The 25,984-nt window shown below is 53.3% G+C and overlaps 6 protein-coding genes across 6 annotated transcripts; all 6 read right to left on the reverse strand.

Moving 5' to 3' along the window:
• Window positions 1–2,321: 2,321 nt before the first annotated feature.
• On the reverse strand, window positions 2,322–6,281 carry KVR01_010622 (uncharacterized protein). Its single transcript, XM_044788413.1, has 2 exons — window positions 5,401–6,281; window positions 2,322–5,308 (listed from the first exon to the last, which is right to left on the reverse strand). Exons 1-2 carry the CDS (start codon window positions 5,475–5,477, stop codon window positions 2,650–2,652), a joined length of 2,736 nt encoding a protein of 911 aa, XP_044640781.1. The 5' UTR covers window positions 5,478–6,281; the 3' UTR covers window positions 2,322–2,649.
• Window positions 6,282–8,793: 2,512 nt separating this feature from the next.
• Window positions 8,794–12,074, reverse strand: KVR01_010270 (uncharacterized protein). Its single transcript, XM_044792998.1, has 2 exons — window positions 9,646–12,074; window positions 8,794–9,561 (listed from the first exon to the last, which is right to left on the reverse strand). Exon 1 carries the CDS (start codon window positions 11,759–11,761, stop codon window positions 10,676–10,678), a length of 1,086 nt encoding a protein of 361 aa, XP_044640429.1. The 5' UTR covers window positions 11,762–12,074; the 3' UTR covers window positions 8,794–9,561; window positions 9,646–10,675.
• Window positions 12,075–13,469: 1,395 nt separating this feature from the next.
• On the reverse strand, window positions 13,470–14,318 carry KVR01_010593 (uncharacterized protein; the record flags this gene model as incomplete). The annotated part of the gene is made up of 2 exons (XM_044782152.1): window positions 13,470–14,043; window positions 14,218–14,318. 2 exons carry the CDS (start codon window positions 14,316–14,318, stop codon window positions 13,470–13,472), a joined length of 675 nt encoding a protein of 224 aa, XP_044640752.1.
• Window positions 14,319–14,755: 437 nt separating this feature from the next.
• On the reverse strand, window positions 14,756–16,812 carry KVR01_010362 (uncharacterized protein; the record flags this gene model as incomplete). Its single annotated transcript, XM_044792031.1, has 5 exons — window positions 14,756–15,449; window positions 15,544–15,677; window positions 15,756–16,063; window positions 16,176–16,622; window positions 16,782–16,812. 5 exons carry the CDS (start codon window positions 16,810–16,812, stop codon window positions 14,756–14,758), a joined length of 1,614 nt encoding a protein of 537 aa, XP_044640521.1.
• Window positions 16,813–17,591: 779 nt separating this feature from the next.
• Window positions 17,592–19,178, reverse strand: KVR01_010319 (uncharacterized protein). Its single transcript, XM_044782557.1, has 3 exons — window positions 18,773–19,178; window positions 18,215–18,590; window positions 17,592–18,048 (listed from the first exon to the last, which is right to left on the reverse strand). The coding sequence occupies exons 1-3, from the start codon at window positions 18,969–18,971 to the stop codon at window positions 17,703–17,705; spliced, it is 921 nt and encodes a 306-aa protein (XP_044640478.1). The 5' UTR covers window positions 18,972–19,178; the 3' UTR covers window positions 17,592–17,702.
• A 443-nt stretch (window positions 19,179–19,621) lies between these two features.
• Window positions 19,622–22,407, reverse strand: KVR01_010226 (uncharacterized protein). The gene has a single exon (XM_044794916.1). The coding sequence runs from the start codon at window positions 22,083–22,085 to the stop codon at window positions 20,259–20,261; it is 1,827 nt and encodes a 608-aa protein (XP_044640385.1). The 5' UTR covers window positions 22,086–22,407; the 3' UTR covers window positions 19,622–20,258.
• Between the last annotated feature and the right edge of the window lie 3,577 nt (window positions 22,408–25,984).

Consider the following 25,984-nt stretch of genomic DNA (forward strand, 5'->3'; position numbering starts at 1 on the left):
CTCCACGCCGCGATATAGAGTCTTTATGGACCCCCGGATTCTACACGCCATCTCTGCATATGGCACCGCATCGCTTTCCAACAGGCAACTTGGTCTACGGTTATTTTTTTAATTCAATTCACAAAACTCTCTGCACCTTCAAAGAGAAAAAGCTGGGTTATTCTTGTTATATGATTTTTTATCAATTTGTCTTCATATAAAATAGATCTGTCACACCTGGAGGAAATTTGTTCATTAAGAATCACGGTGTTATAATTTAAACTACGCATATCTAGCTTCATGCACAGATAAATCATTATAGCCCAAGGTTTCATTCTTGAAATATTCACATAGCTATTTGGCTACCTAGGTAGGTATGCCCGGGACAACATACAGGTTAATACTTAGTCCTAATGACGAGTAGATACTCAAAGGTGAGGAAAGCACCCTTTGAGGAATAATAGTAGAGAGTAAATATGTTCTTAGCTAGTGTTGATTATTCCGACTGTATCTAGGTACAACACTTAGAATTTCGCGTGAGAGCATATGTCGAAACTGACAAGTCAGTCGTCATATGGGGGCTAATCAGACTGTAGAATGTGGGTGTGTAAATTCTCCTCTATTAGACAACTAACATCTGAGTACTTATTACTGGTACAGATCATTCATATAAAGTATGTGGACATTCATATAAGTCGCTCCTCTGATGCTAGGAAAAGTACCTGACAAAGTTCAAGACAGGTATGCTCACTTACTACACCCGCTATTCTGTCTGTAGAATCACGCCGTGCGGATCATCAATTCTTCCATCATCCATTCTCGACCCAAGGCCCACCGAAGTCCTTCCTACCATACCCGAACGTCAAAAATCACAGCATAGAGTCATGGAAAAACCTCACAGCACCCGTGATTTGTTTGAAAGCAGAGAAGTTTCTCGCGAATAGGGTTGATATCCAAGAAGACCTGTCCCCAACGTGCCTCGTATCCCTCTGCCTCGGCGGCGGATCCTTGGGGAATGTCAGCAACAACTCGTAAGGGCCGAACAGAAGCTTGTCTCCACTTTGTACTTACACTCGCACATGGTCAAGTTGCTCCCAAGCAAAGTACAGGTTGAACAGTGAAACGGCTAACCCAAAGATACCAAATATGATTGCAATAGACGTGCTGAGGTCCAAGGACCAAGAGTTCTCTGTGCCAGATGCCATTGGTACACTGCAAAACCATCGCTCGGTTCCTATAACCGTTGGAGACCTTTTATGAACGGTAACTTGGCAATATAAGTATCGAGGGTCAAGAATAGCATGAGTGGGGAGGAAGAAACAATAAGGCGGGCATGCCCTTTTGCACTATTTTGCAGGACTTGTGGACTGGCATGTCTTTATATCAGAAGACTCATCATCTGATCATCAGTACCTCAGTATGTTCGATCTCGGCGCAGCGATTCCCAGGGGTGCGCCACACATCGCTTGCAGGCGCTTCGGGTTTCGCACAATGCTGCACAGTGAGCAAGACACCATGCAAAATCAAAGTGGCTGTCAGCTTACGATTGACGAGCCCACCGAGTGCCGGTGGTAGACGATTCGCACGGCTTATTCGCGTTCAGAAGGCTGTCTATGACATCCAGGGGCCATCGAGCCAATCACCACAACGGGCCAGTACATCCCAAGGGAGCGACAAGAGGGGCCGTGTGCAGAACTTGAAGGATTCCTACCCGCACCTGCAGCACGCATGTCGCAACAAACCTCCCCGTTGCAACGCTGCAGGCGCCCCTATTGGGCCTGGCGAGGTGGCCGTCGCGCTGGTGGTTGCCATGTACATGCGGAGGGAGCTTGCTTGAGAAGAACGGCCAGGGACACAGCCAGGTCTCTTTTCCAAGCGCAGCCCGGTGCCAGCCTGTCTGCCTGTGTTGTGGGCACTGAGCCAAGCAGTAGGAGCTAGTCACTTCTGCTACCGCAGCGGCAAAGTAAGCGGACCTGCTCGTGGGGGCATGGCGCACCAGCTGCATACATGTTGTGGTGAGGATGCAGGCGATCGTCAGATATAAACCAAAAGGAAGCGAGGAAGGAAGGAAGCAGACAAGACAAAGACACTTGTGCAGAGCCCCATCTGGAAGTTGGGCGCTCACTGCCTGTCAGCTATGATATCTTGGCCCCACGACAGCACTGCACTGCGGAAGTCACCACTGTGTGCGTAGCATGTATTTACATGTGCTGCCGTTGCTGCATGGTTGCTGGTAGGGCGAATGCGCCGAGGAGTTGGGAGGCTCCCAGGTCATTAGGACAGCTCTAAACCACACAGACTGTAGATTTCCGCAGATAGGCAAGTTCCGTTCTGTCCTGTGGTGTCAGGATGTATTGAAGTCATGATCATCGTGCCCCGTTCCGGCAGATCGTGCTGCTTTTCTGAGCGCGTGCCCCTGATTGTATGGATTTTCAGGTTCACAACATGAAATGCTCATCGCCGCCATGCCAACACCTGGACAATAGCTCAACCAGAAGTACGCTATATCAAGCAGTCTTTCATTCATACATCGTTATTATATTGTCTCATATCGTTAATCATTGCATAACATGCCTCGTGCCATCTATATTCTTGAAACCAAATGGCTTCGTATCTTCGTTTTCAGCTCCCAGATCTCCCATCATGCAAGAGGACTCTGTCCACCCGATCCTAGTAACCCATCCTCCTTCTAATCTGGTCATCCAGGAAGTCGATCCCATCTTCCAGCTTGCAAGCCCGTCGGAAAACCTCCCTCATCTTGGGACTCGCCATCTGGCACACCGTGGCCTCGTTGATGAGAGACGGGTTTTGATAGAAGTCTCGGGCAACCGACCGGCGCTCGGAACCCGTGACCGTATGAGAATTGACATCGGCGACCAGCTCTGGAAAGACGACTTCCAGAAAACACTCATGGCAGACCGTCATCTCCGGGATCGAGGACATGGTGTTCCACTTAGCGTTCCGGAGGGGCTCGTCGCGAGGGCACTCGTCCACTTTCGCCCAGAAGTTGATGTTGTCTGCAAGACGCTGAACGTCCGGGGCCGATTTGGTGTCCATGGCGACATCGTGGCACTTTTCGAAAACGTCAAAGTATATGAGAAAGCGGTTCCGGTTTTCCGTGAAGTGCAAGCTGCACTCCCCCGACTTTGGCTCAGCGTATCGGTCCCTGGGGACGAAAACACCCATCAGGCTCGGAAACAGGATTTCGACCGACTTGGCGCACGGGCTGCACACTCGGAAACCGGGCAGACAGTGCCTCGTGTCTGGGTCGGTGATGGAGTACCACATCCGCGTGACACGCGCACTTCCGTAGCAAGGAATCCTCTCCTTGGACAACACACCTGATACGCCCTGTATCAGTCGTATATCGGTTCGTCGGTATTTGCGTGTCATCAGCCAGGCAATTTGGTACCAGGGCGAAGTCCCGAGATCACAGGAGAGCTCTCTTTCTTTGAAGCGGTATGGTGCCTGGTAGAACATATCACGAAACTCGGTAGGATAGAAGACCTGTTCGTAGCATGACAGGCAGATGGTAAAGTTGTCACATCTAGGCAGCGTCAGCCAGTTTGTGTATCCGATGGTCGGTCTTTTCATAGGGCAATCCGGTAGCCCGGGTTTGGCGCCTGCGTTGACGTCCTCGGAGAAGCGGCGATATGACACCACTGGCGGTGGCTGTTCAACACCATTGGCGCTCTGTCGAGGCGAAATATGACTTTGGTCGGGGGCAAAGGGCTCTGGCTGCCAGTGATCTTTCGCATCGTGGATGGCCTCCAAGGAGCCCTGGCGGGAGTAAGCCGGGGATGGCGGCATCGTCTGCCTTTTCCGTTCCTCCGTCGCAGTAGCCGCCGGGTTCGAGATAGAAGCGGACACGGACGCGGGATTGGTTCCTGGCTTGCCGGTGCTCGCATTGGACCTGATGCTGGGGGTCCGTGACGCAGCTCTGGGTCGATTACCAGAGCCCCCCACCGTCAACCGTGAATGGTCTCGAGGAGACGAGTCGCCGGATGACATCGGGGACACGGGCCTCTCGTTCTCATTTCTGTGCCTGTACCTGGCAGTGTTAAGCGTTGCGGTTGAACTCCGGGGGTCTTCCTGATATTCGTAGTGGGGCAGGTGTGCGTGAGATGACTTGGGAGATGGCAAGGGAGACGGAGGTCGCGACTTCGTCTTGGAGACTGAGGATAGTCCGGGGCTAAGTAAATTTGGACGATCGCCATGGCCGAACGTGGACTTCCTGCGGTCGTGGTGGGTACGAGATCTCCTGTGGTCTCGGTCCTCATCACTCGAAAACCCGTAGTCGCCTGCCCGAGACACGGAAGGACGGTTGCTGTAACTGGATTTCCGCCGGCTCAGCTTTGGCTGTGGCGCACGAGACGTCGGTGGAGACAAGTCTCTGCGAGTCGATCTTGGTGGCAATTGACACTGATCCAGAGTTGGGGACGGCGGGCCGTTCCTCCTCGCCCGCACAGGCAGCTCAGTCTTGTAGGAACTCTCTCGCTCTGCCGCCCTCCTTGGCTCCCTCGGCACATCCATTGCAGAATGCGTACGTCTCTGCGCTGCAGGGCTGCTCGAGAGGGGCGATCTTGCATACCCGTCGAGACCCTTTCGATCCGCGGAGCTGGGTTTCAAGCTGCTCGCCGAGCCTCTTGGGCTTGTGCCTTCGGATCCTGAATTAAAGTTCCAGTACGCCCTGTCACGACCCTTGGTACTGTGCTTGATGACGGGCGACAAGAAAGCATCCGCGACAGGACGTGCTGATTCCGGGTGTGGGCTGAAATAATCCTGAGTCTCTCTGGGTTTCTGGTCAACACAGGTTGCCGACCTGGCCCGTTGCACGCGAGATGGAGTTTTGGAACGCGGAGGAGGGACATCTGTCTCTATCCGAGGCAAGTCGACCCTTGACCTGCGCCTCTGGATGTCTGGCCGCACCGCATCATCTGCCTTCCGATCAAGCGGAATCTTGGTATTGGCCGGATATTCTGTCCGCGGGGTTGAGACCGGTCTCTCTTGAGCCGGAGTGTCGGAGAGACAAGCATCGTCTGTCTCAGACGGTGTGACGAGCACATATCGGCGCTCCGGGTTGAACTCAGGAACGGGCAGGATGATGGGATTCTGCTCGACATCGCCCCTGCACTTGGGCTCCTCGTCGCTTACGCCGGCGACCAAAGTGCCCTGTTCCTTAGCGATCGACACAGCCTCATCTTCAACACTGGGAGGTGGAGGGAAGCGATGACAGCCGGACAAGAACGCGGAAGGTCTGGATGCTTTGGAGCCTTTTGGGCCAAGTGGCTCTAGTTTGGACGACTGGTTCGCGCGGACTGGGTTAGCACTAGGGAGAAGCCATTCCTGTTAGCAACCATAGCTAGCTACCATTGTCCCGGCTACAAGGTCCAACGACGGAAAAAAGAGAGGGGCGCTTACAAGCCGGGAGTTTTAGCTCTCTGGGTAGTCCAAGCCCCGGTGGAAAGTAATGTTTCGACATCTGTACTTCCAACCATGCTGAAAGGTGGAGGGAGATGAGGGTGAAGGACACGAGGATGGCAGATCAAGGGGACATTGTAGATAAGGGAGGGGTAACGAGGCCTGGCTGGCACCGAGACTGACGGCTTGGCGAGTCGTCGGCTGGTGCTGGAGTGGTTTGTGGATTTTGTTCAGGACAGGCTCTCGCTAAGAGCAAAGCGGCAGAGGTTAGAGTACTGTCGGACCTGTGTTGAAACCGAGGCTGGTCAGAGCGTGGCGTTGTGTCGTATTGTGCTGTGGGGACAGAAAGAAGGCAAGAGGGCAGGAGAGGCTGAGAGGTCGTCAGAAGATTGGGTTTGATAGGCGCCGACGATCCGTGTCAAGGATGGGTCGAGTAGGCACAAGACCGCCAGTTGGGACTCCGGGGTAAGCGGAGGAGGGAGGCAATCTGACTGGGTCAAGGGCGATCTGCAGTGGGGTTGGGGTTCTCTGGGGAGTCTTTGAAGCAGAGCAGAGCAGAGCAGAGCACAGAAGAGCAGCCGTGGGAGACGCGAAGGCTGGTTATGATATGCAAAGCAATCCCACGCCAAGATGGAGGAAAGAAGAGGAGGGCGAGGGGTGGGAGAGGCGTCCTTTGGGCAGCAACTTCAACATGTAAATACCACTGGTGCGGTACCACAAAGCAAAACGGGACAGGAGCAGAGCAACCACCAACACAGGACGAGCAACGGTTGTGACGGTTGTGAGTGATGAAACGGATTCTGGTGTTGGGCCCGCCGTCGGTCAGGCCAGTCAGGCCAGTCAGGCCAGTCAGGCCAGTGTTGGCCCTCCCTCGGCTCCTCTGCCACTGCCTCAGTGCCTCTGCTTCTGTGCGCCCCTTTGGGGGGGGGTCTCGCAATTGACGTGTGACATCAATGTCTCCACTTAAAGCTAACAGCATTGCATCCCGCCACTGCAGGCTCAGCCGATCAAATGTGCGATTCATCTACACACGGACGGACAGACAGATGGTCTGGGCTTCTTGCTTGTCCCGTCTGCCCGCCTGCCCGCCCTCTGCTTGCCTGCAGAGCAAACGCACCAGACAGATTGCCCCTGTCGCCAACTGCTGGTGTCGTCCCACCTCAAGATTTGCCCTCCTGGACGGCAGGACGGCAGGACAGCAGGACAGCAGGACAGCGATGCCCGCCCAACACCTCACCACGTAATAATGTGCGATGATGGTCGTGCGGAAGCGGCCGCGGCGAGTCAGACGCTTCCTTGGGCTACCAGACCTACAGCACCGCCTCCCTCGGCTCCTGGTCCAAATCCGTGCCCAACAGAGCAACCTGGGACAGAAGTGAGCATCTCGAGGATGGTGATGGAGGGGCAGGAGGGGCCAGTCCAAAGTCTTCGGCACATCGCGGTGGAGGGTTCCAGAGACAGGGGAACTTCTCCCCCAATGCAACCTTGGGGGCCGGCGGGGAGGGGCATGGCGGGGCCAACGCCAACGACCCAGCTGCGAGCCTGCGAGCTCGACGCACCCAGCCAGGCCAGCCAACCACCAGCCCAACTTTTCTGGAAACAGAGGCTCGTCAGGCCAATCAGTCGGCCCTGTCGCCCTGTCTCACGATGCGGCCCAAGGAGGATTGTCCATCCGTGCTCGCCACCACATCCGGACGCCAGCAATCTAATCTGGCATTGGCACCCTCGACTTGAACGCGACAGCGCCCATCGGCCACGGTCTCGACGCGAGCAACAACGACACCGACTTTCCAATGCAGTGCCCACGCGATGGATGGCGTCCATGCAGCCCACCCTCCCTTTCGTCTTTGGCCTGCGTCACGGATCCCTCCCGACCAATCCCTGTGTCCGGCCATGTCGCCTGCTGACCACGCCCCCAAACCCCATCTCGCTCCGGGCCTTGCCTTCTGGCCCTCTCCATGAGGAACCTCCCTGGCGTCCATGGCTCCTTTACAGCCCTCAATACCTCTCGGGCAACAGGCCAAGGGAAAGGCTATGGGACGGATGTCACACCTGTGCATGGTCCGACGCACACGAGCTCCACAGTGCACAGCTACTCGCACACAACCTTTTGACACGACGGTGCACCAGGAGACCGCCTCTGCTATCGGTCAAGCACAAATATGGGTCTCATGCCACAGCCTTGCGCTGCCAGGTAAGGAGTGAGCCGGCCGTTGACTACGGGCGAGTGTCTGCTTGGATAGCGTACATTTGTGCCGGGCTAGCAACATAACAACATTGGATCTCGATTGGTTCTCATGGCCGATTCTCGAAAACCGCAGCCGTCGATCAGAGGTACAACGCCGTCGCAACTCTATCCGCTGTTGCTAAAGGTAGGGGTTTGACTGGCCTCGAGTCACTCATGCCCTCCATCAGAGGCCCAACGAGAGTCTTGGGTGCAGCTTAGATTGACCTCCAATTACGCTACCAGACTTTTCGACGATGATCTGACGCAAGGCCGGAAGAGACGGTGACCCACATTATGTATAATGCAATCCTGCATCGTCCTCTCCGTAGACAGGCAAACAGGTTAACGCGGTAGGCAAGTGCCACGACTTGACCATCTAGACATTCTTACGTTTTCGACTTCTACGCCATTCAGGCTCTCAAGGTACGAGGGCATTGGGCACCGCATTATATGGAGACGTCGCTAGCCTCGCGTGGCCCTGAAGATCGAGCTGCAGCAAGAGTGGGCTCTTAGCATCAGCCCATCGCCCGATGTGCAAACTGGTAGGACCCCATGAGCGACACAACCTTAGTGCCGCTTACCGAGACATAACATCTTGATCGATACGACAGTTGTCTGAGGGTGGGATTGGACTGGCTTGCACTTCCGCATTTACAGCTTTCCAGGTTTCAGACACCCGGCGTCCCATAGTGTGCGACCGCAAGACTACCATGTGAAAACGCGTCTTTGCCTCCGGAGAATTAAGTGCATATATCACCGGTCGGATCTCGTTGCCTCATACGTGTCCGTTGCCCTGTCAGGCTTGCTTGGCCTAGTCCTGCGTCGTCACCCAAAGTTACACAACGACGGGGCGGATCCCCCTCACAAACTTTCAGACTTCATGCGATATTGATGCGGCCCGTTGTGGGTGCCATGAAAGCCGGAACCACCCGGGGGATCTGGTGATAATTGACGTCGCATGCGGCCAATGGCAGATGCAACGCGGGTGCTCTGGTTGAACTGTCCGCCGGCGATCGACATTGCTTTCCGCCGTCTAGGTCAAGAGAGCTCTGCGCTGTTGAACATCTCCAATGAATGACCAGGTGTTGAAAAATCAGTCTTGAATTCCTCCGGGCTCGGAAGTACCCTTTCTCTCTCCCCTTACACCAGCGCCTGGGGGGGGGGGGGCGGGGGCCAGGAGGCAGCCGCCTGCATTCTGCATGTTCGTACGCTCCGCTGCCAGCCACCGACTCATGGTCGCAAGTGCCACATGTCATCAGTCTCACTTACTTGAGGTTACGTAGAACCTAGGCTAAGCCACCAAGACGCGAGAGAAACACCGTCAATGACGGTTCGGTAGCAAGTGCGAGAAAAGAGTCGGGGGATTGCGGCGGCCACGGCGTGCGCGACATCGCATCAAGAATGCAAGTCTGGGGAGAGCTGACATTCTCGCTTTGTTTCGATTCATGTCAAGGTGCATGTATACGTAGGGATGCGCCACTCTTTCGGGTATGGTTGCTCACGCTGACGCCGAAACCATCACGCCCTGATGTGGATGTAAGCTGCGGCTCAAGTCTGGAGCAATCCATTCAACAACAAGAAGACGGTCAAATTGCGCCCGGCAGGCTAGAAAAGTCCGGATACATCACCGATTGTCAACTCCTAATTTGCCCGCAGCTGGCCAGACCTCGTGGAGAAGGCGGCGGCCCCCGAGCCAACCACAAGCAGTATGGCGAGGCCTTGGAATGGGTCGGTCACTACGGCCCGCAGGATGAGGAACCCGCTGACAATGCTGAAGACCACAGGGTTTCCGATCCAAGTGCGGTAGCGAGATGGGCGGCTGCTGCTGGAGCGATTCGACAATCCGTTGTTGCGGCTCCCGTGGTAGCGCTCGCGTGAGCGCATGAGTAGCAAGCCGAGCACGGCAGCCATGAAGCAGGTGTACTCCGTCAGCCCTGTCCAAAGGTCAAACACATGCTATCTATCAGCCATGCCAGTGCAGCGTGCCATCCAGATTGGGTCTGTTCGTTCGGACATACCTATCAGCACCACCAGGCCGTTGAAACTGCCTACTAGGATGAAGAAGGCTGCCAGGAGGCCGTTCAGCAGCATTGCGTATCTGTTCAATGTTGTGAGCCAACCTTGCCCGCGGCCGGTCACATCGAGCCCTAAGCATTTATCTTCCCCTTTCTACACATCGCCCCTCCAAAGCAACGAGTAATCACAGGACAAGAGAGAGGAAAGGAGACTCACACCGGAACACCTTTCCGCCAGCGTAACTCCCTCGTTGCCTTGGCGACCCAAGTCACACCAGACTTCAGAACAGAGAACACTGGGCGCTTCAGGCCAGCTAGCACCTGCTCTAAGTAGTCGACCTCGTCCGCCTCGGAGCTGCAGTGCAGATTCGCCAGGATCGCCGGGAAATAGCCTCGGTGAGCTGCAGCGACACAGAGCCTGGAGGTAGCAAACACGTTTGCGTTCAGGGCACCCAGGGCCGACGCAGACACCGCGACAGAGAAGATGACTCCGGCGGCCGCAGAGTGTAGTGTGTGTTGTGCAAACTCCTTCTCACCGCGGTTCCACATCAGCAGGTGGTCTTGCTATCTTTTGTGACCATGTGTGAAAGGAGAAACGGCCTCACCCCCACGCCGCAAGCCAGCGCCCGGTACCTCGTGTTTGTCAAGCCAGCGCCCGCATCAAGGGAAGCTTGCGTCATCCCAAGCAGTCGGGCGAGCCGCGTCCCTGCCAGCTCGTTTAGGTGGGTACGGATGAGCACGGGCGGGCGCATGATCACTGCGGGATGGTGGTGGCAGGAGGGGAAGGAGGGTCCTACGTACCACCGCGACCGTGCTGCTCGACCGAATAACCTCGAAGGGCAGGCAGATGTATATAGCAGCATTCATGAGGCTGAAGCCTGAAATCACCGTTATCATGGCGCCGGTAATAACGCGAGGTAGGTCCCGTTCGGGTTGAGCCATGTCGCCCAGTACGAAGCCGACCTGTTTCGCGTCGCGTTGTCAGAGTGGTTCCATCCTCCGGTCTCGTCCACCATGGTTCGATATGAGCGGCTCAAGCCTCCTCTTCCCTCGAAGACATTGCCGCTCTGCGAGTGTGGGGGGGGGGGGGATGTGCTTGGTTTCGTACCGTTTCCCATCCGCCGTAGCAGAACACAGCGCCAAACGTAGCCGTCACAAAGTCCCCGACGAGCTGCCACGCTGGTTTCTCCGTGGCTCCCTCAGGCCGCCCGAACCACCCGGTCCCAGACGCGGGCACACCATCAGCACCCCACCCGGTGACCAGGGCGAACAGACCCACCAGGATAATGCTCGCCAGGGCGGACAGCTTGAGCATGAGGAATACGTTGGCCGCCCTGGCGCCGGACGTGGCTCCCAGGCAGTTGATCGCCGTGATGGCGCACATACATGCAAGTGCCGTCAGCCTGCTCGCAAGGGGCGAAAGGCCCGTCTCACCCTCCTCCGAGGACGATGAAGGACCCGCGAGGAATGGCCGCGACAGGTAGTTGGCTGCGATCGTGCTTATCGCGCCGTTGGCCGCTGGTTTGGCGAGGACGACCCATGTCCATGTGAACACGAAGCCGGCGAGCTCGCCCCTGGGTCCTACTTCATCACGGCCGCTCGCACGTGCTGCCACTGCTGCTGCTGGAGTCGGGCCACATTCTCCGTCCACATGCGGGCCTTCGACAGCCGCGTGGTCTTGCACCGCTGTGTCCTCCTCATCATTGGTGTCGCCGTGGCTTCTCTGCCCCCCACCACCATACGCGACGCGGACGTATTCCTGGATGCCCCCGTTGCTCGGCACCCTGCAACCCAGCTCGATGAAGCTCGCCGCGCCGGTCCAGACCAGCAGGCCTGCGAGCAGCCATACCAGCAGCCCGGCGCCGGGCGTCGGGACGGACTGGCTTACCTGTGCCGGGAGGGTGAAGATGCCGCTGCCGATCTGTAACGCGATGACGAGGGCGAGGCCGTTGAGGATGGTGAGTGGTTTCTTTGGGGTGGTTGCTGAATCGATACCGGGATTTGGGAGAGAGATGAGAGGGCGTATTTCCGAGTTCGTTTCATCGTTATCGTTAGTGAGTACTGTAGTCTCCCGATTGCCGTTGTGCAATTGTGGTGAGATGCATGTGTCCTCGCCCATGGCGCGAGCGAGTGAGGGTATGCAAAAGCTACAATTTCGTGTGCCTATTCGATTCTGAAGCAATCATCATCCAAGCTAGATCATGTTAAAATGTCTATTTAATGAAATGACTTCGAAGGTATGCTGCCGACTGGAGGGATGTCGTCTGTCGCAATTGGTGAGGTCATCACTCAAGTGATAAGGAGGACGCGATAGGAGAACCCCACCTCAAGTCGCCGCGTTGTTCAAAGTTCAGATAAGCAGCATATAAGCCAGATACATGTTTCAAGAAGAGAAGCTATGCAACTCTGACCGAGCTTTGATTGAAGACCAGAATCATGTTGATGGCTTGTTATATACCTACCTTAGCAAGTAGGTACGTCGCCAGACAGGGCCGTTCAACCAAGCCACATCCAGGCCTTTAAAGACGCTATAGAATCTCCCTATCTGCAAAACTTATATCCCAGAAGGGCGTCCCTAGCCCTTTGGTTACTTGTTGACTTAAGTCGGCATTTGATTTTCAAAGAAGAATCTCAAATGGACACCTTGAGGCCGTGGAATGAGTCTGTAGTGTTTCGGGCTTGTTGCGGCTGTGATCGGAGCGAGGCACGTCATTGTATGGGTTCAGGTCGAAGAAGCCTGTTGGCCTGAGTGTTCGCGGAAGCTTCTCGTTCGGCGTAACGGGCAAGTCTACATATGTAAGGGCGAAGAAGAGAGGTGGTAAGACAGTCGCGGTAGTAAGCTTGCCTGGGTGCCCACGGAGATTTGTTCGTGCATCCTATCAGCTCGTTGAACGAGGCGCCCTCTGCGTCCATTTTGGGAAATACTTCCCATCAAACCTGCCCCCTTCTGTGAGGGCCGGGCTGTCCCAAGCGTAATTAGGGCGAGGATGGCCAACAATGAAGCCTTACAGATACGAGGATGGAATATGTAACAGAGTATCAAAGGATTGGCCGGCAGATTGGGAATTTAATCTTGCTGCTGGTAATTCTGGGATTGTGAAATCCAGCCAGAACTTTAGAAGTTCTAGACTAGTTATGCTGTTAGTATAATCTAAGCTGTGCTATTTACTCGCTCGCTTATCCTGGTGTTTATTGAATTACTAATTTCATCATGTTCAGTGACTCTAACATAATGAGACAACAAGCCTGGAGCAAAATAATCTGATTATCTGAACAAATGGCCATCAATGTCGACCATGTGAAATACCACGGAAATACCACGGTCGTGAGCGCTCAAGGAATCTTGTTGCCTAGGTAAGACTATCCATGGCTACGGCATCGTGACTGTTGCCATGCAGGCAGACATCAGCAGAATCGCCGAGATGCATAGTTAGTGGGCTTTTCCCAGCTGCTCTCAACTTCATGTAACTGGACTGATCGAAATATCAAAAGCAGCGTCCACATGTGGATCTCATTAGTTACTTAAGTAATTTCATCCCCTCACACTTGAGCAACCCATCACAGGAGAGGCATGCTGCTCTCCTAACCATGCTGGGTGCTGCCTCATTGCAAACATCTGTATGGAATTGCTTTGCTTATGCGGTCTTGGTCTAGCTTGTATGTCACCTCTTCCTTTTCTGTTCGTTCATCTCTGAGACGTACTACCCCATCTTCCTTTCTCTGCCTCAATCTTGGCCACCCCAGCCTATTATTGGTTTGGGTGCCATACTCGTATGGACTCGGCCTCTTTATTTTGCAAGGACAGCATGCAAGGGACCAGACCACGGTCACTTTTGCTCTTTTTGGCTGTCTTCCATCGGCTTTACCTTCTTGGTAACACGAGCTGGGGTTCCCATTGCGACGCTCCAAGACGGAATGTCTCTCGTGACAACCGAGCAGGCCGCAATGGTGACGCCGTCGCCGATAGTCACGCCGGGTAAGATGACCGAGTGGCCACCGATCCAGCAGTCATTGCCAATGGTGATGGGCTTGGCGAACTCGATGTTTGCGCGGCGGCTCTCGACCTCAACCTCGTGCGTGGCAGCCAGGATGGAGACGTTGGGGCCGATCATGACGCGGTCTCCGATGGTGACAAGTGCACAGTCGAGGATGGTCAGGTTGAAGTTGGCGTAGAAGCGGTTCCCGAGGCTGATGTTGGAGCCATAGTCAACCTGCAACGGCGGCTCGATAAACACCTCGTCGCCCACCCGGCCCATTAGCTGCTTCAGCATCTGGTGTCGCTCCTTCTCAAGCGTCTCGAACCCCGCGGCCGGATCCGAGGGGAAGTAATTGTTGTACTTGTGCATCCATGCCCTCGCCGCAAACCGCGCCGACTGTAACTCAGGTACGAACGAGTCGTAGCTGTGTGGGCGAGACCAGCGAGTGTTAGCGTGATGGAAGAAGCAGGTGTGGGGCGGGGGGTCCGTTGACGATGCAGTTGGTGGTCGTTAGGTGTCGAGAGGGGCAGGCAGGTATTTCTGGGGGTCGGGCCTGGGATCAAGGGCTTCGCTGATTTATATCATGTCTTCTACTCACAGCATGCCTGAGATCATCCTCTCGTACTGCTCCCCTTTGGGGATATTGCTGAGCTTCGAGGCCTTCTCGAGCTCCTGGGCGTTCTTCTCTGTGGCAGCCATTGCTAGGGCGATTCAATGTTATCTGCTGGGGTTCTGGGATAGAGTTTGCGGGAAAGTATGACCCGTCCGTCAATGTAGGTTGAGAAGTTTGAATAAATACAGTGGAGCAAGCAGGCTGCACTGGCATGGGCTGCAATTGGCAGGTACGGACCATGCTATATGGTGTAGACTCGGCTCGCTCCGACCCCGATTATGAGGACAAAGTGAGGTTCCAAAATGGGATTAACCTCTTTCGGAAATACTTCCAACCACCTCCACTCAGGCAGGGACTACTTCGGATCTTTCACTCTGCATTCGCCACGGTCATAGTCCAACCAGGTTGGGCCTCGTTGCTTACATAGGTGAATGCTGTTCCCGACCCATCGGCGGTCAAAAGAACAGATACGCGTGTTGCTTCTGCAAGCTTGCGGAACACGTCTAAACGCCAGGTCAGTCAACTAGTCGTCATCGCCATTGCTGACATGGAAGGTGCGTTGGATGCAACTGCTACTAACCCACTCCATCCAAGGAACGTTGGCCCAACCCCTCGTGTTGGACCTTCTCTCCTCCCACACGTGCTCCAGGACCGTCTTCATGGCCGGGTGCGAGAAGCCTGTCGACTTCCTGATCTCGTTGATCGACATGGACGCGTAGTGCAGCTGATGAGGGACCGTCGTGTCCGCCGCCGCGAGGAACAAGGGGAATAACATTCGCTTGGAGAAAGGTGAGCTGGCCGAGATGTTGGCACGCGCGTCTAGTATGGCTGCCACCGATGCCTTGATCTTAGGGTCCTCGCATGGGACTGCGAAGGTGTCGGGCCACCGCATCACCCGCAGCAGGCACGCGTGCCGGTACGCCTCGGCCAGTTGCCGCCATTCCGGGTGTTGCGTCGGGTACTCGGCCTCGTCGAGCTCCAGCTCGCGAAGATACTTGTCCGCATCCCGTAGTACGGCGTGGAACTCTACGTTTGCCACAGTGCCCGCCAACCAGCCCTTGGCGGCTTCGAGGACGGTCCCGATGCGTTGGAAGATGCTCGGCGGGCAGCCCACAAGGGTGTGGAGGCTGACTCGTCCGTTCTCGAGGACGAATTTCCGTACGTCGTCCGAGTATGTGAGCTTTTCTGCTCCGCTAAAGCCTCGGAGGACGTCTAGCCTGCGACAATAAGGCAAGGATCGGTTAGTTCCGAGGACTGACGTCCTAGCAGGAGGGCTGCGCCAGGATGGGAGGATGGTTAAGATATACTCACCAGGCTAATGCTGCCAAGAAGAACTGAATCGAGTCGGATCTGTTGGACAGATTCGAGCCAGATGCAATCTTCCGGCACAGGAAGTTCACCCCATTCAGGTGGGTTCCATGGGTAGATAGACCCATCTCGCAGATCTAGCCTGCATGTATCAGCGTGCCATGGCTTCGGGAACTTGGCATGCGGCCATCTTGGAGCCCAGGGGTTTGACGCACGTCATGGAAGATCAGCAGCAGGATCATGGCGAGAACCGCCTCCTCCTCAGCTGCCTTGAGACCCTGGCTCTCCTCTTGAGCGAGCAACGATCCCAGGATGCGGAGGGCAGCCACTCGGTGGCACAGTGCATCAGCCTCGGTTGCCTTTCTCATATCTCGCTTGGAGGACCGCAGGTGGCACGCGACCAGGCCGAGCACCGCATGCAGGACGCCCACATGCTGGTACACAAGCGGTAGGAGATAGCGACGGAAGAGGTTCTCGGTACCATCAACAACGATGGTTAAACCGGGAGTCAGTTCTTCATCAACTAGGGATATATGCCATCTTGTTAGCCACATAGCAGGTGAGTCATCGGGGGAAACGGAGCAAAAGGACCACAGATATCTCTTAGTGTATGGCACAAAAGACGACATACTTACAGTACCTGAGTAGCTCCTGAGTATCACTACTCAGGAGCATGTCATCGAGCAGATGAGCATCGGGCGGCGAAGCGCCTTCGGTATGGGCATCCTGTGCCAATGGAGAGAAATCAGTTTGCCAAAGCGGGAGCGGAGGGCTCCGCCGGGCAACGGGCTCGGTACTGTGCAAGGCGTCCAATCTTGGTTCCCTAGGGCTGGCTATGGCGCTGATCCGGTCACCGGGACTCGAAACTGGGGGCGGAACCGGGGCGGTAAACGGGGCTGGGGCCGGGGCCGGGGCCGTGTCTGCGTTGGTACCACCCTCTGCTACTGGCGTCGCAAGCTCGCAGAACTGGAATCTTGGCGGATAGCCCTCGCAATGGAGTCCCTTGGCCTTGCACCTGTTGCAGATGGGCCGAGAGCGGTCACACTTGCGACATTTCTTGCGGCACGTTCCACAGGCCGGATCTTGGACGGGTCAACGTCAGCAACTTGTGCGCAACTCAATCAGCTGGCGAGTTGGGAGTTTAGCCAAATGCGGAGACAGTTTCCCTTGTGGATACCTGGAAAATACGCGGGTGCTTGGCGAGGGGTCGAAATATCGAAGAAGCTGCCTCGTCGACTGACCTTTGCGGATGGCCTTCGAGCCTCTTGCCATCTTGATCCTGCCTGACATATTGTTCTGCTGCTGCTGTTGCTTATTAGAGTGTGGTGTTTGGCGAGTAGCGGGGGCTGTTGAAAAGGGTACGTTTCCCAGCCAGCCCTGTGAAGCATTGGCGTTACACTGTAGGCGGTGGCCGAAACTACCCGAGTGTTTTGCCTAAATAGGCAATACAACGAGCCGCAGCATGTCACTTTCAGGAGCGAGCAGTCATTCGGACAGATCTTCGTTCCGCAACAGTGCATGTACATGAATATGACCTCGTATTTCCACAGTGGCGTGAACACTTGTCCAACAATAATCTTTCTCCAACGCAATGCTCTACATAGGTACATATGTAGCTGCCATACAGCTTATACTTCATACGAAGGTGGGCTCCAGCTTCCCGTAACATCTCAGTCTTGGAAGAGCAGCTATAGTTGTTGGAGATTGGATTCAGTACGTCCCAGCTGGTGGCTAGCATATACAGATGCTCTTATCCCACGGAACCACAAGTTGAGTGTAAAGATGTAGCAGGGAAAGTAAGCAGGGCCCTCAGAGGCTTGGTTTGAGGCACAGAACACTGCCCTACCTAGGTAGAGTGGATCATTCCTGTGGGTCTGGCAGAGTGGGGTATGTGTCCTCAAATCAATTCAGGCTTCATTTTTTTGGGGGGGGGGGGGGATGGTACTTTTTCTACAATTTCACGTGTTCATTGTCGACTTGTATCAATTGATCCCAAGGGAATACGCTTGCTTTTGAACCAGTTCAGAGCGGTGTTAGTAGGACTGTACGGACATATACTATCGCGTCTTAAGAATTATGAACCTCGAAAGCTAGCTGGTCAGATATTAAAAAATGAACACAACACAATCGGGTGACACTAGAACGTTTGTCGTCCCATGATCTCAGAAGTCTTTAGGCCCCTTGTCTTCCTCGGGCCGCAGCACGAAGATGGGATCCATCTCCTCCACAAAGCCACCGGCCGGGTCGCTCATCGAGTAGCCCATAAACTCCTGTATGTCCCGGTCAAACTTCTTGGCAACATCCTGGGGTACCGCCAGGTACTGGTTCTCCTCCTGTCGCATGTAGCCACGAACCGAAAATGTGGCAAACATCAGCCGCCGCTCGTCCTTGGTAGTGTTGTTCCCGCCTCCATGGTATGCCGATGCCAGCATGATGAACGCGTCGCCCTTTTCCATCTCGGCAAAAATACACTCTTCCACGCGTGGAGGCATGTGCCGGTCGGTTCCCCTCGAGGTGTGAAAGTATGTTAGTGCAAGACGTCAAAACTTGGAAAATCGGACGAATGCCAATCGCAGGCTGGACTTGAAATGGCACGGGTGTAGACCGCAGAGAACAATAATAATAACAGGCAGACGGGGCCCCGGACAGGACTACCTAGGTAATAAGGACTCACCACAGATGTGATCGAGGAATAAACTGTGTTCCCCCGTTCTCCTTGGTCACCTTGCACCCAGCGACGAACAAGCCCACCGCCGTCTCGCGATTCTTGTCCCGCTCGTCATCCCAGGCGTCAATCTCAGAATGGTAGTTATGACTGATGTAGTCATCCCGGTGGAGTGGCTGGGCCTTGCCCCCCGGTCCGATGCTCATTGCCGTACACGAATGTACATATGGCTTGGACACCGACTCCTTCTTCTCATTGCCCCACCAGAACCAGCTGCGAGTCGTGAGGAAGTGCTCTACCACTTTCTGGTAGAGCGGATTCATCATTTGCGTCCGCGCATAAGTTGGGCTATGCTTGAGCAGCGACGGGGCGCGCTGTGTCTCTTCTGCGGGGTGCGGAAGAGAAAGTATGTATTGTCAGCCAAATGGCGAGAAAATGATGGGCGGAAAGAGTGGTGTTGTTTGTGATCGACCGGCAGTTAGACAGGATCAGGTCAGTATGGGTAAAGGTGATGCGAAGAGAATAGGTGAAAATGCAAGAGCTTGTGCGTGCATTCGCCTCACATACTAGGGAAGAATTGACCATTCCACTCGACATCAGATTCGAGCCTTGCCCGGCAATCCTCAAAAGCCTTGTCAACATCGGCAGCGGGGACGAGGCCCTTGACAAAGACTCCACCATCTCGTTTGAGGAGGTATATGATATCTTCGACTGGAGTGTTGGCCGGCACCTTTTGCACCTCGGGGCCGTACTTGCTTGCAGTCATGATATTTCGTTCCTTCCAATGCCCAAGTGGTTCTGGGTGGGCCGTCTGTGGGCCGTCAGAAACGAATTAGGTTGTCAAGAAGCAATAGATCAGAGTATGGGTGACCGGCACGTCTGAAAGCAGGCCGTGGCACTTGATAAACAGCATACAACAGAATCGGACACTCCGTCAAGTTCTCGGATTATATAATATTTTGCTAGGATCTGTCGTGCGAAGGCCGCGGAGCCGAACTGGGATTTCATGCTGACAGGTGGTTGGGAGAACTACCTAAAATAGACATATTCCACGCCGGACCCCGCCAGCGGAAGCCACTGCACCGCGACGCTGGAACCCGACCCGCACCTGAGCATCCTTGTTTCGACCCGTTAACGTGAGACTGTAGCAGCCTTAGGAGGTCCTTTCTAGTTACGCTGGACGTGCTACTTTTAAGAGGGTTATCGATCACTAAGAACCGCCTCCATGCCAGAGCAGAGCACTCAACGTTATGCTCCCATAAACGCCGCGAGCATTGATGCCCGCTGTGTGAGCACAGCATCTAAACCCAAGCTCTTACAGAACAGTCTCGCAAGGAAAATCCCCAGCAGGGTGTTCTACAAAATGACTTCCCATAGAACAGTAGACCGGAGATAGGCAAGCCCGTAGGGGCTCTACGAGGAAGTGTATAATTTTCTTTCATCCTTCTACGTAGCTGTATTGCTGTAATGGTTTGTGCGATAGTCGAACTGTACGCGTACTTGCGTCACAGCACGAAGCTGGATAAGCACCTCAGGCCGAGGGCAACCCCTGTGATATGACCCATACCCACGCCTTCAGTAGCTTAACGTTCCTAAGACGCTAGCACAATGGTGCTCATAACCAGCATTAATCGGTCTCCATCTGAACTGGGAGTTCAGCATCCTGCACTGTTGCCTGGACTTGGTGCCCGCGGATCATGTGACGCCTGCAAGGCTCTGCTCAATGCCTCAACGACGGGTACCAATCCTTCACTTTCATTTGAGTTCCCAAGGTCAGCGATGACTGCATCCAGAACATTTCCCCGCGGGAAATCACCGTCTTGTGCCCGCCACTGTATAAAGAGATCCCTCCAAGCTGAGGAACTTCGCGACTCGGGAAAGCGATTGATCATCACTCTCGCGAGGTCCAGAGGTTCAAATCCCCCGGTCAGATTGTATGTCAAAAAAATAGATTGCCAGAGCAATTCGTAAAGTGGCAGGTTTGAGAGGTTCGTCCACCTGCAGGGACGACTCGTTTGTCTCGAGAAATGCGGCGACGAATTCGCCCGAGTCTCTAGCCCGTTGGCTCATTCCTCACTCCAGAATTTTCTGGTCTCCCGACGGCCCTTTCCTCTGGCTGCTGCTGCTGTCGCTGCTGTCTCTCCTGCTCCTCCTTCTGCAACTTCTCCCACTCCGCAGACGAGATGACGAACTCATTCGACACCATTGAGATGGACGCCCACAAATCGGCGTCAAACAGGAAGTGAACGATTTCAACCGCTAGCAGGTTCAGCACCACACCCCGCGAGAAACCCCCAATGCTCGCCGTTGATAGGCCCCTCGGCCGGCACCAGCTCTCAGCAATGTACCTCAGCATCATGGCCTCCATGGGCGCGAGGAGTAGCGAGGCGGCCCGGCGGGCCAGCATATCGGCCGCAAGGGTCGCGGGAAGCCGCGTCAGGGCATTGTCTCTGTACAGCCTTGGCGTGCGCCGGGACCGGTCCTCGCCGTTACGGTCGCCAGGGCCGCCGGACCCTCCGCCCCCACCCTGTGAGTCGTTGCCCGGATTGGGTCTCAGCTCTGCGGACCAGACTCCCGGTGGGATATTGGCGTCGTTGGGATCTGGGTTCTCGGGGTTGTTCTCGACGTCAAAGCTAATGAGCGTGGCTGAAACAATCTCGTTGGCATCCTCGTCCTCATCGGTAAAATCGTCGGTATCGGCGGTCTGGAATGGCTGGGGGCGATGGCTGGAACGCCGGCGCGTGTCGGGCCGGCCGGCTCTGCTATTTCGTGCCGGGGGAGACTGGCTGCGTTCTCGGGGGGGAGCATCAGGATCCGATGCCGGCGGGGCTGGAGCATCCGCCGTCTGAGGCACCTCCCACACGTTTGCTTCGCCAGGCGTGGCCCCATCCGAATCACCTCCAACGCGAACGGGTAGGGATTCGGCGGCGTTCGAGAGGGTGGGCACAGGGCCTGGCGGTGTTTGAGGCTGGGCAGGGTCGTCTGCATTGGTGGTAGCTCGTTGAACGATGGCATTGGATAAGACTGGGCTTAGTTCTGGGCCTGATGGGTTCGGGAGAAGATCGTAGAAGACCTCATAGAAGAACTCCCTCACCCAGTCGACCAGACCTTCCGAGAACCATAGACCCAGGACCGGGGCGAGAGCAAGACCGACGCTTCCCAGCCATGAAGCCACGGATCGAGAGGTGAGCGCGGTGGGTAGAGGGCATGGAGGGATGATAGATGACGAGGTGAACGGGATGAAGTACTTGCAGCCGGGGAACCAAGACGAAGCCGATGCGGGCAGGAGTGAAGTGCGGGACAAGAAGATCCAGGCCTTGAGCATCGTCTGGATGTAGGTGAAGCCCCATTTCAGAGCAGTGCTGCTCATGATACGCCGGCCGAAGAAAGGCAGCTCCATGGCGTTTGCCACGACGAAAGCGGGCAGCCCATCCCACAACAGCTTGCGCAGCGACCGCTGCTGCAGCTCATGCCAGGGCAGGCGCGGGACGGGGACGTGCGAGTACTCGCGGTAGAGCAGGATGCGGTGGCGCAAGCCGGCGATGCCCCAGACGCCGGCGAGCTCGCAGGCGCGCGAGGCCCACTCGAAGCGGTGGGCAAGGCGGGTGTCGTGCTGCAGGTGGGCGATGTGGCGGGCACGCTCGGCGCGGACCTCGTCGATGCTGTTCTCGGCCTCGACGACGCCGATGACCAGCATGACCTCGTTGTGAGAGCGGATGATGTCGCGGTTGATGCGACGCGTCTCAGGGTTGACGGGCCTGCCGCGCTCGTCGTACATCTGCAGAGGCGCGCGCGGGTCGCCCTCGCCCTCGCCCATGATGATGTCGTCGTAGGGCGAGCGGCCCAGGGCCATGGACGTCAGGGGGCCGTGTCTGCCCATGGTGATGATGGGCGGTGGTGCTTGGGTCGAGCCTTGAGCTGTCAGCAGTTGTGGGCGACCGTGTGTCGAGGCCAAAAGATAGATGCCTTGGCGCTGGCAGGCGGGCACTCAAGTGCTCCCCTTCGAGGTCCCGCTCAAGCAGTCGAGCTGCTGTAGATGTTGTTCCATGGGACTGGTCTCGACAATGAAGACGGCAATGGCCTGCTGGCTGCACTTCGCCCGGTCGTGCCTTCCTGATTCACCACATGCACCCTCCAGTTGAGGTAGCTGCGGCCCCAGCCACTGTGCCTGCCGCCGACGCGCCAACGGCCGCCTGCCCAGCAGAGGAAACCGCCGCTACCAAGTACCACCAAAACCATTCATGTTGGCACCACGGTTCTTCTACAACCACATTATATATGTATACTAGTTTCCATTATATTTCTATCTTTAGAACAGGTTATGAGGTGAAGGCCGTTCGTTGTGAGCGGGATGCCCTCCAGGTTGTGGGCATTCTGGCAGATGTCTCCGGTCCGTCCAACTGTAGCGGTCGGGAGGACAACGAGGCCGGGGACCTGCAGCATCCTGGCCGCTGGCCTGGGTAGTCTACTGCCTATATCGAGATAAACCTAACTGCCTCGGCCGGCTCACCCACTGGTCCTAGAGTAGGTTATCCTACAGGAGCTTGTGCTGTAGGAGGTTGTTGATGCCAGTCTCCCGCATGGAGTGGACGGTTTGGCGCCGCGATCGCGGCCCTGATCGCGGCCATGTAGGTCTGGCTGCTGCGAGCAGCAGGTCCTTCTGATTCTCATTCGTAGCAGCTCCTTCTGATTCTTATTCGCAATAGCTCCTTCTGATTCTTATTCGCAGTAGCTCCTTCTGATTTTCATTCGCAGTAGCTCCTTCTGATTGTTATTCATAGCAGCTCCCTCTCCGTTACCGCCGCCCACCACCAAGGCACCTGACTTTGAGCTGGGGGGAGCTGGATAATTACGTAGGTAGATTTATGAACACGTTTGACACCGATAAGTTACATGAGAAACGGACTGCCTTGTTCTTGCCCTTCTTCCGGGGGTGTGCGGCAACCCCCAGGCAACAACATTACAACGGCAGGTACGGTAGGTCGGTGGTGACTGCTTCTTCATGATGTCACCCGCAAGCGGATGAGGCAAGATGAAAAAGGCATCAGGCAAACTGATTGGGATATCAAAAATTCCGCCCAGGTCGGCCCCGAAGGACAAACCAGACTGGTCAGCGCCACGATGTGCTATGCAGGCTTTCCAACCTACTACCAGTTATTCTTGATCAACCGGTAGTCAGACAAGGTAAGTATGAAGAAAGGAAAGAGAGAAAGAAGAATGGAAAAGGTGGGAGGGCAGCTGGGTTTAAATATTCGATGGGGGAGGATTCTGCCACCCTGCGTCCGTTTTAAGACCGCCTTCCAGTTTAGCCCTAGTGTTGGACAGCTGCCTGGTCCCCTAACGGGTGGTCCGGGCGCCTCTAGTTATCTTATCAGTCTCAGTGGGATTGTTCTCAATCCCTTGTCACGGTGTGGATCTGTAGTCTAGTTATGTAAGCAAGCCCCTGCAGGCACCCAAAACCAACCTTCTGCAGGCAGGGCGCCCCATGATAGCAGATTATAGCTGGTTGAACTTAGGGACTTGTTGTGTGATAGCTGTCTTGATGGTTCCAACCTTTTTGAATAGCTTATTAAAATTAGGAACGTATTCCCTAGAGAACCTTACAGAGATATCTATAACCTTATGGTTAGTTGAGATGATTAGTAAGTTAGTGGACCGGTCTGCGCACATCCCCACCAACGCACACGCATTTCCCACTAAAAAGGTTGATTTTCACTATACTTTATTTAATTCTATAAAAATATTATATAAATAAATTTAATACTATTAAAAACTAGATTTTTTATTTATAATAAAAAAAATTTAAATTATTAATTTATTATTATTATATATTAAAAATAAATTATTAAACTTTAATATTTTCTTTCTTAATTAATTAACTAGTAATTAATATATAAATTAGTTAAGATATTAAAATTTAATTTATAATTTAATTAAATTAAATAATAATATAAGTTTTATTATAAAAATATATATTATTATAATATTTACATATATTTTTAAAGTTTCTATTTATAGAAATTTATTAGAATTAATTATTAAAGATTTAAGAAAAGTAGAGTAGAAATAATAGAGAGATTTACCCCACTCTTTTAAATCTTTAATAATTAATTCTATTAATTTTCTATAAATAGAATTATTTTAAATTTTAATTCTTATATTTTTAATAGATTTTATATATATATAATAAGTAATATATATTATTAATAAATATTTTTTTAATAATTTAAAGTTTATAAAAATATTTTTATATTTAATAAAGAAACTTAAAAAAGGAGTTCTAATTTTTAATAATCTTTTAAAAATATTAACTTTTCTTTTAATATAAAAGTATTTCTATATATAAATAAAATATAAAGATTTTAATAAAATAACTTATTTTTTATAAAGTATTTTAATATATTTATTTATAAACTAAATTATAAATTTTATATAATTTAATTTATTATTATTAATTTAAATATTAATAAAATTATTTCTATTTTATTATATATTATTTAAATAAAATAATATTATATATTTAATATAGATTTTTAAAATATATATAGAATTAATAATAATATATTATATATTTTAGAAATAATGTGCGTTGGTGGGGATGTGCGCAGACCGGTCCACTAACTTAACATGTCTGCGTTGGTGGCAGTACCATCGCGTTGACGGCATTATACCTTGAGTTGACGGAATCACCCTCGAGTCGACGGAATCACCCTCGAGTCGACGGAATCACCCTCGGGTCGCCGGGAGCAAAAACACACACCTCGGTCGACGGCAGTACCAGCCTACAGTCTGCGTCAGCCTACAGTCTGCGTCAGCCTACAGTCTACGTTAAGTTACGGTTATAAGCTCGACCTTGCGATAACTATGGATTTTCAATAGGGGAAAGGCTGTATGGTGTTGACTGACACCTAGTTTAAGTATCTACTGGGAAAATATGTCTCTCAACTACGGAAAATGGGAGTCCGTCCTGGTCCACCCTAAGGGCAACGACGCCAATACTAATCGGCGCTACTTTATTCTCACTGGATGCAAGGTCAACCAGGTGAGCATGATTCTCTACCTGTAACAATCTAGAATACAACACTTTTGGATTTACAATAGGACTAATATCGCTAGCCTTATAGTTAGTTGAGATGAGTAACCCTATGTGGTGGTTGCTTAGTGCTGGGTCTGGCTTTTCCAGCATTAGTGTCAATAGGTCTGTTATAAATGTTTGTAGGAGTAATTGTGTGTATTTGGTGGTGTTGTTCTGGCTAAGTTTTGAGCCTACTCTCGCTCCTATGAGAGTGCCTGCTATGTACTATCTAAGACGCACCTGCCTTACGACAATTAGGGAGTCAAGCCTGTTATGGATAGAATTAATCTTGGTTGACATATGGCCAAGCTCGTTGCCATTGGGGCTGTTACCAGCCACCTTAAGACCCTTAAGTAATTCACGGGTCTTGTCCATATTCTTGGCCATGGCGTCAAGCTGGTCACGGGCACTATTCACGGCCTTGAAGGCATGCTTTGTGTTCTTGCGTTGATGGCGGACCCTGTCTGACAACACCCCTACGTCACAACCTCCAACAGGACAACCTCTTATAGGACAACCTCTTATAGGACAACCTCTAACAGGACAACCTCCAACAGGACAACCTCTTATAGGATAACCTCCTATAGAACAACCTCTTATAGAACAACCTCTTATAGGATAACCTCCTATAGGATAACCTTTTATAAGATAACCTTTTATAAAATAACCTTCTATAAAATAATATCTTATAAAATAACCTTTTA

This window comes from Diaporthe batatas, assembly GCF_019321695.1.
Source record: "Diaporthe batatas strain CRI 302-4 chromosome Unknown Contig00013, whole genome shotgun sequence".
Lineage (NCBI taxonomy): Eukaryota > Fungi > Ascomycota > Sordariomycetes > Diaporthales > Diaporthaceae > Diaporthe > Diaporthe batatas.